The sequence below is a fragment of the Thalassophryne amazonica genome, chromosome 4, assembly GCF_902500255.1.
Source record: "Thalassophryne amazonica chromosome 4, fThaAma1.1, whole genome shotgun sequence".
NCBI classification, from domain to species: domain Eukaryota; kingdom Metazoa; phylum Chordata; class Actinopteri; order Batrachoidiformes; family Batrachoididae; genus Thalassophryne; species Thalassophryne amazonica.
This window is the reverse complement of record NC_047106.1, coordinates 5,945,096-5,961,096: the sequence shown is the minus strand read 5'-3', so window position 1 is coordinate 5,961,096 and position 16,001 is coordinate 5,945,096. Positions and strand designations below refer to the sequence as shown.

Sequence of the window (16,001 nt, the reverse complement as noted above, 5' to 3'; positions counted from 1 at the left end):
ATGTGGGGTGCACACTAGACAGGACGGCAGTCTATTGCAGGTCCACATATTGACAAACAAACACATTCAAACCTTCGGACAGTTCACCTAATCTGCATGTCTTTGGATGTGGAGGGAAGCTGAAGGAGAATACGAGGGCTGTCCGTAAAGTATAGGTCCTTTTTATTTTTTTCTAAAACTATATGGATTTCATTCATATGTTTTTACGTCAGACATGCTTGAACCCTCGTGCGCATGCGTGAGTTTTTCCACGCCTGTCGGTGACGTCATTCGCCTGTGAGCACTCCTTGTGGGAGGAGTCGTCCAGCCCCTCGTCGGAATTCCTTTGTCTGAGAAGTTGCTGAGAGACTGGCGCTTTGTTTGATCAAAATTTTTTCTAAACCTGTGAGACACATCGAAGTGGACATGGTTCGAAAAATTAAGCTGGTTTTCAGTGAAAATTTTAACAGCTGATGAGAGATTTTGAGGTGATTCTGTCGCTTTAAGGACTTTTCACGGTGCGAGACGTCGCACAGCGCTCTCAGGCGGCGTCATCAGCCTGTTTTAAGCTTAAAACCTCCACATTTCAGGCTTTATTGATCCAGGACATCGTGAGAGAACAGAGAAGTTTCAGAAGAAGTCGGTTTCAGCATTTTATCCGGATATTCCACTGTTAAAGGAGATTTGTTTAATGAAAGATGTGCGGGCGGATTGCAGCGTCGGCTCGCAGCCGCTGCGGCGCTCCGCCACAGGAAAAACACCTCTGTTGGAAGCCTTGAGGACAAGTTGGAACATCTCCAGCTGATAAACAATTTCTCATATACTCACTCCACTGAAAGCCATCAAAAGCCGCCTGGATTTTACAAATGGTTATCAACACGGAGGTGTTTTTCCTGTGCCACCGCGCCGCGTCGGCTGCGTCCCGACGCGCGGACCCGTCCGCACGTCTTTCATTAAAAAAATCTCCTTTAACAGTGGAATATCCGGATAAAATGCTGAAACCGACTTCTTCTGAAACTTCTCTGTTCTCTCACGACGTCCTGGATCAACAGAGCCTGACATGTGGAGGTTTTAAGCTTGAAACAGGCTGATGACGCTGCCTGAGAGTGCAGCGCGATGTCTCGCACCGTGAAAAGTCCTTAAAGCGACAGAATTACCTCAAAATCTCTCATCAGCTGTTAAAATTTTCACTGAAAACCAGCTTAATTTTTCGAACCATGTCCACTTCGATGTGTCTCACAGGTTTAGAAAAAATTTTGATCAAACAAAGCGCCAGTCTCTCAGCAACTTCTCAGACAAAGGAATTCTGACGAGGGGCTGGACGACTCCTCCCACAAGGAGTGCTCACAGGCGAATGACGTCACCGACAGGCATGGAAAAACTCACGCATGTGCACGAGGGTTCAAGCATGTCTGACGTAAAAACATATGAATGAAATCCATATAGTTTTTGAAAAAAATAAAAAGGACCTATACTTTACGGACAGCCCTCGTATAGAGGGAAACACAAGGAGAACATGCAAATTCCACACTGAAGCACCAGGTGGGAAGCGATCTCAGGATGTTCTTGCTCTAAGGCAACCGTACTAACCGTGATGCCAAGATCAAGATCTGCTGGAGAAAAATATGGTGCCATCCTTCTTGTTTCAACAAGAAAAGACCAAGGAGACATTCACATTTACCTCGGCTACAATCATCTACTCACTGACCAAAAGAATCAACTTACTCGTGTTTTGTGCTTGCTAATGTGGTGTTAAGTGTTTAAAACTAAATAATGCAGCAATTATGAGCAATTTTGATAGCACCACATTTCAGAAATAAATGTGACTTGTATGTAGGGGTGTTTTTTATCCCCTCTTCATGCTACACTCTTGGACAGATGAGACTAAACGATTTATAGTCTAGAAAATACGGCGAAGCATTTTCAAGAAGATGGGGTCAGTTTATCTGCCACTAAAGGATGAAACCTTTCACTTGGTAGGATTGAATTGTTTGTCGTGAATAAGACTGGGCTTGATAGGAATGCATCATAGTTGGGCTCAAAATGTTTATTCCAACCCTCGTATATCTGCTTAGCTTCTGTCACATCAGTTACCGTCATAGCGATCCTTTGATGTTAAACGGTTTGGACAGCACAGTGAGACTGTTGTACTCTTATGGTTCCGTAACATTTTTATTCTTCTTATTGGAATATTGGTCCAATAATTCTTATTATTGGAATATTGGTCCAATATTCCAATAAGAAGAATTTTATTTTATTTTATTAAGAATTTTACAACCCCTGGCAAAAATTATGGAATCACCGGCCTCGGAGGATGTTCATTCAGTTGTTTAATTTTGTAGAAAAAAAGCAGATCACAGACATGACACAAAACTAAAGTCATTTCAAATGGCAACTTTCTGGCTTTAAGAAACACTATAAGAAATCAGGAAAAAAAATTGTGGCAGTCAGTAACAGTTACTTTTTTAGACTAAGCAGAGGGAAAAAATATGGAATCACTCAATTCTAAGAAAAAAATTATGGAATCATGAAAAACAAAAGAACGCGCCAACACATCACTAGTATTTTGTTGCACCACCTCTGGCTTGCAGTTCGAGATTCATCACTGAATATGACTTTCATCCAGTCATCCACAGTCCACGATTGCTTTTCCTTAACCCATTGTAACCTTGTTTTTTTCTGTTTAGGTGTTAATGATGGCTTTCATTTAGCTTTTCTGTATGTAAATCCCATTTCCTTTAGGCGGTTTCTTACAGTTTGGTCACAGACGTTGAATCCAGTTTCCTCCCATTCGTTCCTCATTTGTTTTGTTGTGCATTTTCGATTTTTGAGACATATTGCTTTAAGTTTTCTGTCTTGCCGCTTTGATGTCTTCCTTGGTCTACCAGTATGTTTGCCTTTAACAACCTTCCCATGTTGTTTGTATTTGGTCCAGAGTTTAGACACAGCTGACTGTGAATAACCAACATCTTTTGCAACATTGCGTGATGATTTACCCTCTTAAGAGTTTGATAATCCTCTCCTTTGTTTCAATTGACATCTCTCGTGTTGGAGCCATGATTCATGTCAGTCCACTTGGTGCAACAGCTCTCCAAGGTGTGATCACTCCTTTTTAGATGCAGACTAACGAGCAGATCTGATTTGATGCAGGTGTTAGTTTTGGGGAGGAAAATTTACAGGGTGATTCCATAATTCATTTTTAGAATTGAGTGAGTCCATATTTTTTTCCTCTGCTTGGTCTAAAAAAAAGTAACTGTTACTGACTGCCACAATTATTTTTCCTGATTTCTTATAGTGTTTCTTAAAGCCAGAAAGTTGCCATTTGAAATTACTTTAGTTTTGTGTCATGTCTGTGATCTGCTTTTTTCTACAAAATTAAACAACTGAATGAACATCCTCCGAGGCCGGTGATCCCATAATTATTGCCAGGGGTTGTATTTACAGTAAATTTCCTTTACTGTTCCTAAGAAGAAAAAGGAAACTGAGACCAAATGTCAATCAGAAAAACAATGAACGCACACAGTTTCTTCTGCTCTTATTCATGCTCTAAAAAGTCTCACTTTTTGTTCCTTGTTAGAGAATATATTTAGTTCCTGGCACTTTTTTCTTTTTTTGCACATACTGCCAGACAGTTTTCTTCTGAATGTTGGTGTGATTCGGTTTTTCATCAGCCTTCTTTGTGTTGTTTTTCTCTGCGCTCTGTGTGAATAATGACCACCAGCTGAGAAAATGTTCATCCAAAGTGCAGATAAAATCTGCCTCAGTATTGCAGATGTATTTCAAGCACTTTGTTTTGTTTTCATGTTTTGTTTTTTCTTTTGTGGTTTGGTGTCATTTCCCCGCCCGCCCGTCCGTCCACCGGTGGTCACGAGCAGTTTACAGGACATGGTGACAAAGTATCAGAAAAGAAAGAACCGAACGTGAGCAAAGTGAACTCCTGCTTTGGTTTGACTCCAGCACTGGAAATGATGCAGCATCCTTCAGGCCCTGATGACTGGATGTGACGCCACAGTTCTTCTCCGGGTTTTGTTTTGCTCCGTCAGCTGTGACATTTGTCACAGTGAACGGGGGGGGAATAAAACAGCCATTTTCTTGTTCTGTGATATATTTTTGTGACATCACATTGAGTAATTTCCTCTCTTGGTGTCAGCCCCCCCAAGTCAGAGACTGATGGTTTCTCAGTCCACACATGTTCCAGCAGACGAGCAGGAAGAAATGCATTCTGGGAGAAGCAGAAATACAAACTTCTGCACTGTTAAATGAGGTTTTTTCCTGTTTTGCTCCAGTCAAGGTTCTGGGATGATGCATCATCGACAGGGCTCACATACTCATTCTCTCATCACTCCCGTTTACTCCACTTTTTGTCTTTTTTTTTTTTTGTTGTTGTTTGTTTGTTTGTTTGTTTTTTAACTGCATGCCTGCAAGCTCCACGAACACCACTGACAGAACGCTGTTTGTGCTCCAGCATGAAGCAAACCTCCCTCATCATATTTGCATGTGTGGCTGAAGAGTCGTAGCTCAAGACAGAATCTGATGGTTTGCAGTGAAGGAGTTGAAAAACGTCCCAGTGGTCACAATTTTTCTGTAGTTTTCTGTTGCATGTGAATTATATGATAATTTCATCTCAAATGTCATGGGTCAGATTTTTTAAGTGGACTCTGAGCCAGTGCGCATTTGATTAATTGGGTCTCAAAGGAGACCAGAACTGAACCCAACTATCACAAATGGAAGAAGTAGTAATAGTCTGAATGCCACCCTGTTGACATGTAATCCCAAATCGGAAAAAGTTGGGGTGGTACGGAAAATTCCAGTAACCCCCTCCTGCACTATACTTCCATTTACTTTGATCTCTGTTTGATTGCAGGCAGTATGAACCCAAGATATTTCACATTTTGTTGGGTCAGCTTCATTTAGAATTAGGATTAGGATTAGGATTTTTTCTGAATTAAGTATGTTTTCGGGCGATTTGGGTGAAGTGTTCCAGACTTGGGTTTTTCTTTTCTTCTTATTCTTTCTTCTTTCTTTCTTCCTCCTCCTCCTGCCTCTTCTGCTCCCAACATAAGCCTTAAAATGGGTCTAATTTTGCCCCAAACCCAGGAGCACCTAGAGTGGACCCCGACCCGGGACCCCGGCCGACTTTCAGGATGTTGTAGGATGTCTCATTCTCATGCTTGTAAAATTCATCCATTGCTGTATTTCAGGTCTGCAACACATCCCAAAAATAGTTAGGAAGTTTACCACTTTGTATTGTTGCCATTCCTTCTCACAACACTTCAAATGTTTTGGCGTTGAGGATGCAGAGCGATGAAGCCTTTCAGGTCTTATTTTGTCCCATTTGATTGTGCAGCAATATAGAGTTGTTCCATTTTTTCTGTCGAAATGATCTCCACCCCTTCTGTGTTAGGGACAGGTCAGGACTGCAGGTGGGCCAGTCCAGTACCCGGTCCTCCTTCTTCTGCAGCCATACCCTATTGTGGCGTCTTTTCCCTGATTTAAAAATGTTACTTCAGTGAACTTGCACAGACATTAGCATCAAAATATACTTGAACTGTCCAAAGTGCTCATTATGCCGTGAACCAATTCAGAATATTGCATATTATTTGATCATAATTATTATTAATAATTATCACTATAATGAATTAACACCATTAACCCCAAACAGCTTGTGAGTGTTTTTTGTCTCCCACTGTCACATTTTTGCTGACTGTCCTCATTTTTCATGATACTTGCAAGTTCTGCACCTCGACGACACAATCATGGCTACACGAAGGCGGAGCTAAAAAATTGTTTGTGCAGGATGAGACTTCATTGTCACTGTGCATACATGAGTACATAGAATGACATGAACGCATGAGACACAGTCCACTCAGTAGAAGCAGTGGGCAGACGCAGTCCCCGGTCAGATGTTGGTCACTGCATTCTGAGTAGAAGAAGTCGATTAGCCCCAAGCCACACCTCTCTGTGTCACATGCCACACATTTTCTGGGAAACGCTGCCGTGGTTGGTTTTCACCTCTGTGCCACAATCCCTGCAGCCAGCGTCCTGATGTTTTGATGTTTATCCCGCTGTTCTTACGCCCGGCTTCGGCCTATGTCCGTGGGCTGGGACAGCGAGCTGTTGTGTTTGAGCAGCGGTCTGCAGCGATGAGCCTCTTGCTCCCCAGGCTCTCTTAATATTTCATTGTGCCACTGCAGGGCTGGATGTGACCGAGGCTCAGCGGCGACCGGCCTCCTGACAGGAGAAAAGGAGCTTGTGCTCCTCATCAATCTTTGACTTGCACTTGCTCAATAATGCAGAACCCTCAAATGTCTTACAAAAAGGCCTCTTGTAGAGCAGAGACGTTGCGGTAACCTCTGGCTGTCCACCGTCCCTGTGCCGTGTCAGACTTCAACTCTCAGATGTTATAAAGTCGTAATAATTGTCATCGTAAAGTGTCAAGAGTTCATTATTTTTATTTGTAAAGAAGAGTTACTCAGCACAGAAACATCTGAATTGAAAACATTTTTTTCCTCTGGTTTTTGTAATAAATTTGTGAGGTTATTTGATTAGTTGCTGAATTTCTTTTATAATTATAAACTAAAATAAACTTCTCATTGAAGAATGTTGTTCCGCTCATCAAGCAACATAAATTAACTCTCAGAACCAGCTTGGATCTAACTATTTGATCAGAGTACTTTTTATTATTATTATTAACTCCTCCTCCTCCAGGAGGGAGGAGTTCGGGGTGGCTATGGAGGAGGACTATTGGTCGGCCTCGAAGAGATTCTGGCAAACCGTCCAACACCTCAGGAGGCGGAAGCAGCTCTCCACCAGCACTGTTTACGGTGCGGGTGGGGAGCTGTTGACCCTGACTGGGAATGTTGTCGGGCGGTGGAAGGAGTACTTCGAGGATCTCCTCAATCCCATCGTCACGTCTTCCGAAGAGGAAGCAGAGACTGGGGACTCAGAGGCGGACTCATCCATTACCCAGGCCGAAGTCACCGAGGTGGTTAGAAAGCTCCTCTGTGGCAAGGCTCCTGGGGTGGATGAAATCCGTCCTGAGTACCTTAAGTCTCTGGATGTTGTGGGGCTGTCTTGGCTGACACGTCTCTGCAGCATCACGTGGCGATCGGGGACAGTGTCTCTGGATTGGCAGGCCGGGGTGGTGGTCCCTCTGTTTAAGAAGGGGGACCGGAGGGTGTGTTCCAACTATAGGGGGATTACACTCCTCAGCCTCCCCGGTAAGGTCTATTCCAGTGTACTGGAGAGGAGAATTCGACCGATGGTCGAACCTCGGATTCAGGAGGAGCAGTGTGGGTTTCGTCCTGGTCGCGGCACACTGGACCAGCTCTACACGCTCCATCGGGTGCTCGAGGGTTCATGGGAGTTTGCCCAACCAGTCCACATGTGTTTTGTGGATCTGGAGAAGGCGTTCGACCATGTCCCTCGTGCTCCGGGAGTACGGGGTCCGGGGTCCTTTGCTAAGAACTAGCCGGTCCCTGTACGACTGCAGCAGGAGCTTGGTTTGCATTGCCGGTAGTAAGTCAAACCTGTTTCCAGTGCACGTTGGCCTCCGCCAGGGCTGCCCTTTGTCACCGGTTCTGTTCATTATTTTTATGGACAGAATTTCTAGGCGCAGCCAGGGTGTAGAGGGGGTCTGGTTTGGGAACCACAGAATCTCGTCTCTGCTGTTTGCGGACGATGTGGTTCTATTGGCTTCGTCAAATCAGGACCTTCAGCGTGCACTGGGGCGGTTTGCAGCCGAGTGTGAAAATTAGCACCTCCAAATCCGAGGCCATGGTTCTTGACCAGAAAAAGGTGCTTTGCCCTCTTCAGGTCGGTGGAGTGTCCTTGCCTCAAGTGGAGGAGTTTAAGTATCTCGGGGTCTTGTTCACAAGAGAGGGACGGATGGAGTGTGAGATCGACAGATGGATCAGTGCAGCATCTGCAGTGATGCGGTCGCTGTATCGGATAACACGTTCTGACCAAAGGTGGTCCTTCTGAGTAATCTCAGTCATCTCTTGTGTCAGATCTTGTACCCTGTGAGTCTTTTTATGTGTATGAATTCTTGAACAGGAGTTGGTGCTGGTCCATGTCAACATTTATAACACGTTTCTCATATATTATGTAAAAGCTAGCGAGAAATAAACACTTCTAAAACTGAAAATGCCATTTTTGCAACCTGATAACACCTCTGGAGTGATTTACAAGACATCTCGCGGACGTCAGCGTGCACGTGCATCACATGTGGTCAAAGCTTTCACTCTTATCAAAAGCTCCACTCCAGTGCTTCACTTTTTCCATATTTTATGTTACAACATTATTCCAAAATAGAGTAAATTCATTTTTTTCCTTTAAAATTCTACACACAATATGAAATTAATGGCAGTGTGAAAAGTGTTTTTTTTTTTTTTTTTTTTTTTGTAAATTTATTAATTTAATAACTGAGAAATCACATTTCAATTTTCAGTTTAACATTTATATAGCACCAAATCACAACAGAGTTGCCTCAAGGCTAAACACAAGTAAGGTCTAACCTTACTAACCCCCAGAGCAACAGTGGTAAGGAAAAACTCCCTCTGAGGAAGAAACATCCAGCAGACCAGACTCAAAGGGGTGACCCTCATAAATGGAAGAAGTTCAGATCCACCAGGACTCTTCCTAGAGCTGGCCACCTGTTTAAACTGAGCGACTGGGGGAGAAGGACCTTAGTCAGGGAGGTGATCAACAACCCAATGGTCACTCTGTTAGAGCTCCAGCATTCCTCTGTGGAGAGAGGAGAACCTTCCAGATGGACAACCATCTCTGCAGCAATCCATCAATCAGGCCTGTATGGTAGAGCGGCCAGATGGAAGACACTCCTTAGTAAAAGGCACATGGCAGCCCAGCTGGAGTTTGACAAAAGACACCTGAAGGACTCTCAGACCTGGAGAAACAAAATTCTCTGTTCTGATGAGACAAAGATTGAACTCTTTGGCGTCATGTTTGGAGGAAACCAGGCACCATCCCTACAGTGAAGCATGGTGGTGGCAGCATCATGCTGTGTGGATGTTTTTCATCAGCAGGAACTGGGAGACTAGTCAGGATTGAGGGAAAGATGAATGCATCAATGTACATAGACATCCTGGATGAAAACCTGCTCCAGAATACGTGCCTTTCCTACCCTCTGATTACTGTGATCAGTGTTTTGCCTCGATACAAAAACTGTCCAATGTGATGACAAAAATTGTTCATAATACATATTGTGTTTGATCTGCGTCATGTTGAACGTGCAGTGTTTAGCTGTGGATAAGATGATGTCACTGGTGGACGTCTGAATGTAATAGAAGTCTTGCGTTTGTCTGTGTGTGTACGGAAGCCCTGGGGCGTCAGTCATTTGTCAGTTTGTAATAAAATGGTCCTCAGCCGTCTGTCAGTGGAGTGAAGGTGAGTGGGAAGGCCCAAAGATGCTAATGATGAACATAATAGTGTGTAACAGAGACGTACAAAAAGTGGTGGCAGAATGTCCCACACAGTTAATGTCTCACACACTGTGTGTGTTTGTGTCCCCCAGGAGGAGCTTAACTAATGGTACGGTGGTCAGGGACATAAATAGTGGCTGACGCACACTCAGTTGTGTATCTGTGAGGGCTTTGTGTGTGTGCGTGCGTGCGCTCTTAATGTATCATGAACGTGGACACAGATAAGATCCGAATGTCGCACAAAAGACGTTTTAAGAGTGAGCTGTTGAGCAATATTTTTATAAGAATTTTTTTTACTGTGTTTATGGGACTTAATTTCCAATTTTCATATTTCCATTTTCTCCATGCAGACTTCATTAAATGCAGTTTCTCGTGAGCTGAAAGGTAAAAAAAAAAAAAATTTATTTTGAAGACTTTGGCGAAGTGTCGACTTCCTCAAATCCCCGTGAGTCTTGAACTTGAGGTGCTGGATTTTAACTGACAGTGTGAGGACTCTTTGTGACGCGTCCATACGTCCGCTCCGTCACCGGGACTCTGGTTTCTCAGATCCCAAGCTTGTTCTGCAAAGCTAATCGCAGCCTGAAAGAGTTGGTCCATCTTCCCTCTGCTCCGCCCTGCGCCTCTTTGATGTGGATCCAGTCCAAGGTTATTGTCCTCCGCTGCTGCGCTCTGCGTTTGGATCTCAGTGGGCTTTGAAATCCAGGCAGCTTTTGTCTGACGCCTCAACATTTTAATTATAGGTGGTGTCGGGCTGCAGAGGTGTTTTTTCTCTGTTCCACAGCGAGATGGGGGCGTCTTTGTGGGACAGATGCATAGATGGCGAGCCGCTCCCCTCACGTCTCTGCAGGACTGTTAAACTGTAACAACTTAATTTCACAGCAGCACACAACCGCTGGGCTCTGATGACACTTAATGAGCGTCACATTCTTTTCATCCATGTCCAATTTTATGACACACCCTGTGTTTTAGTCGCCGGCAACGCGCTGGTGTGTGAACGTGTAATGATAATGGAGAGGATAAAACGATGCGGCGCCCAGCTGTGTGTCAAATCATTCTGTCAGGAAGTGAAATTATGTTCGCGGTCACGCGTCTTCGTGTGTGAGCAGAGCCGCCAATGAGTCCGCTGGGGACCCGTTTCTGTTTGAGGGCTAAAGGGACACAGGTTTGGTGATTGTGGTCGGTGAGGTCACAAACGTGACTGCAGAATGAAACCTGAGTCAGAATCACGGCGCCAAAACTAACGTGCTGGAACTCCCGCTGAAAATCGTTAAAAAGTCTGATCCTACAGTTTAAAACGTACATGTTTTAATGCTTATAGATGAAAGATAAAGTGTCAAGAATAATGTTTCATAATATGCAACCTGTTAAATCATTTTCTGGCAAACAGAACACACAGTCCACTGGGTCAGAGGTCAACAGAGGTGCACGACGGAGTTATTTTCAAGGGAGTATAGTTAAAATGATCCAATGATGCGTTTGAAGCCTTGAGAATCCACGACACAGTCATGTGACTGAGCATAACAGCAGCACGGTTGGAGCGTGGCGGCGGCGCTGTGACCCGGTCGTGACGGCAGACGCACACACACACACACACACACACACACACACACACACACACACACACACCCCTACAGTACAGTCCTCATTCTGTGTCGGGTGATAATGAAATGGATGGTGTCAGTTATGACTGTGTGATTGAAATGTTTTCCTCTTTTTTCGAGGAATTAAATGTGGCCGAATGTTGCTGTTTTGCTGGTTGTTCTCCAAACCAAGAGAAGATCTCCGGCCTTAACTTTTCTTTGCTACTAGTTCATGTGAATCAGTGAAGGAAGTCTTTGAAAACAGCCACCAAATCTGCTCTGTGGAAGATATTTTGTCAAAAGTAATGTTTAAAAAAAAATTATGCAGTGAAATAAGAAATAATCCTGCGTCAGGCTTTGTGGAGGCTTTTTTACTGCGTGTTTGTCTGATGAAATATTGGGGACGTCTTGGTGTTAAAAACTGAGCTGGGGGTCTGAAAAAAAAATATTTTACCAAATTAAAGTTGTAAATTTATTAGGGAAAAGAGATGAAAGTAGCTCCTAAACATGTAAAAAGAAAACAACTGCTTTGGTGCCACAGCTGGAAACTGCTTCTAATTTATGATTATTAACAGTAATAATAATAATGATGATGATTCTAATCCTGTTGTCTAAATATATTTAGCTACAGCTACACTACGATGTGAGAAATGTCTCTTTTTTTTTTATTCTAACACATTGTTCTAAGTTACTAATGTGTTTGCTTACGAGATGTGACTCCCGTTAAAAGAGCCAAACCTTGATGTTCTGCATGATGCTCTTTCAGAGTTTCAAACCAACGTACTGCCGGCGCTCGTTGAGCCGTGACTTCAGCACTAACATTTCTAGACTCTCTCCTCTCGGCTAAACACTACTCAACGCTTTGCCTCTTAATTTATCATCTGCTCTCCATCGCTGCTCCCACTGACTTGTTGTTGTCTCCGTGTCTCTCATCCTGCGTCCAGTCTTGGGGATTCGGACTCTGATTCGGAGCTGGAGGATCGTGTGGATGGGGTGAAGTCATGGCTGTCCAAAAACAAAAGCTCAGCTAAGAACCTGTCGGACGACGGCAGCCTGAAGAGCTCCAGGTCAGTACAGACGCCATTCAGCAGCGTCAGACGTTTAGGTGATCCGAGTCCGAAGGGGGGAAAAGACGGAGCTATTACTTAGACGTATTTTAAAGCTCTGTCTTTATTGTCCCCCTCCTGCTGAAGCTGGGCTTTTTTTCTTTTCTTTCTTTCCTAAAAACAAACGGCCTCCTCGGTAGATTTATCGACGCGCCCGGCGGCCAGCTGGCACCGTCTACCTGAGTCGCTGCTGGTGATGAATGGATGCGTCTGCCAGATGACGGCTTTGATTGTTCCAGATTTGTCTCCTTACCACAAGATTTAACTCTCCACTCCCACCTTAAAAAAAAAAAAAAAAAAAAAAAAAACTCCCTGACACCTAGACGCATCGACCCGGTTGGTCTTAATAGAGACAGTGTCCTGGACCTGTTCTCAATCACATAAGACACAAGACTCTTCAAACAACAACAACAAAAAATACTCATTTGGCTTTTACATGTTTTTATATTATGACAAAATTAATTAAAAAAAAATGAGAGCTTCTTATACAAATTGAACCTTCAGACTTTACCACTCTGTTAATACCCAAGTGTCCTCGTATGTATCTGTCCTGAAAAGATGAATTCACTTTCTGACGTGAACCCCTGAGTGCTGGACTCACCGTTAATGTGCAACAAGTCCAGTTTCGCACGGATTACTTCAGGAAGGAATAAATCAGAGCGAGTGGGGCAGAAAGTTCTAGACACCCACCGTATGCTCAACGTAACAATGAAATAATGTTAAAACACTGTGCTTTGTAATTGGTGTTGAGCAGGAACCTCAGTGGATAAGGAGCTGGCCTCCTGACATATGTAGACTTTGGTTTGAATTCTGCTCTGTTTTGGGATAATCTGCATTATTTCAGTCCACCCAGCAGGACATGGGTACAAGCCTCGGCTGGGACAGGAGGGGGAGGCATAGACTCTCCTCCGCTTCACAATATGGAATCTGAAGATGAGCATCGGCACCAGCAGGCCTCGGGACCTATATAGGACTTATTTCTTACTTTTTATACCCCCCACTCCGGTATAAAATATGGGGGGATATAGCGATCAGTATGTCCGTCCATCTGTCCCTCTAATTAGTCCATTCATTTTCACTTGTTAGCGTGTTATCTCAAGTATCAGTTGACCAATTTCATTCATATTTCATAAGTGTGTATTTGGGTGATCGGTCCCCCGACACCAGTCGATTACGGATTTGTAGGGACTGGTGAGATACGTCATCTCCTGATAACTTGTTTGTGTTTGTCAGCTGACATCAGAAAAAAATGGCCAGCTATGTGTAATTTTTATATATATATATATATATATATATATATATATATACACACACACACACACACACACACACACACACACACACACACACACACTGTACTTACCAGAGTATAAGTCGTATCTGTTACAAAATGTCTGTCATAAAAGGAAAAACCCATATATAAATCACATGGGAGTGTAAGTTTGTATTATCAGCTCTTTAATTTGGGATCTTTGTGCATAGTTGTAGTGTACTTTTTATTATTGGCATTTATTTGAGTTTATTTTGTTCAGTGCTTTGATTCCATTAGTCATTCTAATTATTATTCATAACAAAATTTCATTTATTAAAAAAATTCAGTGTATGTGGTACTGGAGTATATCACATGACCTCTCGAAGTAAAAAAAATAAACACAATTTATACTCTGAAAATATGGTATATATAATACTCTATTTCAAATGGGGGTGGGGGGGTGGCAGCATTCCAACATCTGCCACAGTATAGAGATCCACTTCAAATTTTAAGGGGTTCATCTTGATGCCCCAAAATCACTTCATTACTTTGTACGTCATCGTGCTAACAGGCAAACAGCGAGGCCTAGTGGTGAGTTCACCATCAAATACGGACACGTCGCTTTTACGTTTCCTTGTTTTAGTTGCTTAAATGCATCATACGTCATAGAACATGTATTCATACTCGTCTGTGTCGATGATGTCACTGAGGTAACGTCCTGATGTTGCAGGCGGTGCAACACTAAACTTAAATGTTACAGGGATCAACCTTCCTGCTTGTGTGGGGACGAGAGCCGATTGGTGAAACGGTCATCTTTCCCGTCCTTAAGGGAATTCATTTCACTCCTTAACTTGTTTCATTTCAAAGTCAGTTCTCTCTCATCACTTTTGCCCATATTTTGCTTTGGTGGCCAATAAAATTGTTGTCCATTTTTGTGACTTTCATGTTTCTTGTTCTCTTCCTTCACTTTGCTGTATTTCTCATATTTCTGATTGCTGTCCGACCTCCTTTGTTCCATCATCTCTTCCACTTTGTTTCTTCCTAGATTTGCAGTTAATGTAGATGCTAAAGAGGGGAAAGAGTGGAAAGAAGGTAAGGAATGGAAAGATGCCAACAAAGAGGGCAAAGACGTAGACCTGAGCAGGCCTGTGTCAGTCATGAGCTCCCTGAGCTACAGAAAACGCTCCAACATCGATTCCATTGGAGGCAAAGGCAACGCCCTCTTCAGTGCTCTCAGAGAGAACACAGAGTCCGACGACAAAGTGTCCTCTGTACACAAGTCCAAACCCAAGGCCTCGAATCCTCAGGACGACACCTATTCAGTCAGTTTGAGGAGAAAGTCTCAGCCAAACCAAGATTTGAATGATGGGGATTCTGTCATCTCACAGGCGTATTCAGAGGCCAACAATCGAGCCAGGAAAGGCATGGATAGCCGCTGGGGTGACTTTGACAAGGAATCAATCGTTTCCGTAAGTCGCGCTTCCACACGGCGTGGCTTCAGTCCAGAAAACGGCTCCAAGTCCACCACCAGCTTTGGTCTTAGCCCACTCAGATCTCGTCAGAGCGCCTCACGCTTAGATGGTAGCAGAGGTGGGCAGCTGATGTATGGTAACAGTCCTCGCAGTCCTTCTTTGGGTCGGCAAAGTGGAGGTCGCAGTCCTGGAAGCGTCAGCCGCGCTGATTCTCATATGTCTTTAGCGCGCAGTTGTCGCCTCAGCGAGTTTGATGTTGATGTCGATGACGGTCGAAGTGCGGCCTTCAGTGAGAGGTCGGCGTACAGCCCGTATTCCTCCACAGGACGCAGCGTCTCCATGCCGCCACCACTAGCCAGATCTTCCATGACAGATAACGATTTGGCAGTTAGCTCAGATATCAAACCAGTCAGCCACCGCAACTACCTCGACCCGGACCTGGAGAAAGCCATCAATGAGGTGCTGAGTTTCAAGCCTATCAAATTCAAGCGCAGAAGTTTAGAAGACTCTGAGGCTGAGAGAGAAAAGCCACAAAATGAAGACAATAAGAGCATCCAAAACGGGTATTGTCCTGCTACCAACCTTCGGCGCTCTGCATCTGCTCTAGACTGTGACAGAACCTCCTGTAGCACGAGCAGCTGCAGCAGTCGCCAGTGCAGAAAAAGCAGAGGCAAGAAAAAGAGAAGCCACAGCTCAGAGTCAGAGGGTTCAGATGATGATCGTCGTCACGGGAGCGACACCAAGAAGAAGGCTAAGAAGTCCAAGAAGTCCAGGAAGAGAGACAAATCTTCCTCCTCCTCCTCGTCGTCTTCAGATTCTGAGTCTGACTCTGAATCAGGTTCCGGCTCCGGGGCTTCCACTGTTTCCTACCGCAGCTCCGGCAGTGTGAAAAGAGCGCCGAGTCGACAGGTTTCCACTCCAGAAGACGTAGACGCTAGACCACCAAGCCAGACTCAGCCCCTCAGCAAAAAGGAGGAGAAGAAACGGAAGAAGAAAGTGGACAACCTGATGATGAAGTACCTGTACCGGCCGGACAGTGACTGAGGTGGACCCAACGACTGTGTGTGTGTGTGGGGGGTGGGGGTTTGGCTTGGTTTTTTTGTTTTGTTTTGTTTTGTTTCTAAAGCATGTTGTGATCTTCCCACCTTTTGGTCGCGATGCTAACACGATAA

The 16,001-nt window shown here is 44.1% G+C and overlaps 1 protein-coding gene across 5 annotated transcripts in view; it reads left to right on the top strand.

Annotated features, from left to right (window-relative positions):
* myo18ab (myosin XVIIIAb) overlaps positions 1–16,001 on the top strand; it is a 257,478-nt gene that overhangs the window by 239,307 nt on the left and 2,170 nt on the right. For 3 of the 5 annotated variants that reach the window (XM_034169043.1, XM_034169041.1, XM_034169040.1), the window contains 3 exons: positions 3,855–3,899; positions 11,944–12,066; positions 14,403–15,873. In XM_034169043.1, coding sequence (XP_034024934.1) covers positions 3,855–3,899; positions 11,944–12,066; positions 14,403–15,873 — 1,639 coding nt within the window. Of the gene's footprint in view, positions 1–3,854; positions 3,900–11,943; positions 12,067–14,402; positions 15,875–16,001 lie in introns of those variants that run through there. The other 2 variants (XM_034169042.1, XM_034169044.1) reach the window with 2 other exon arrangements.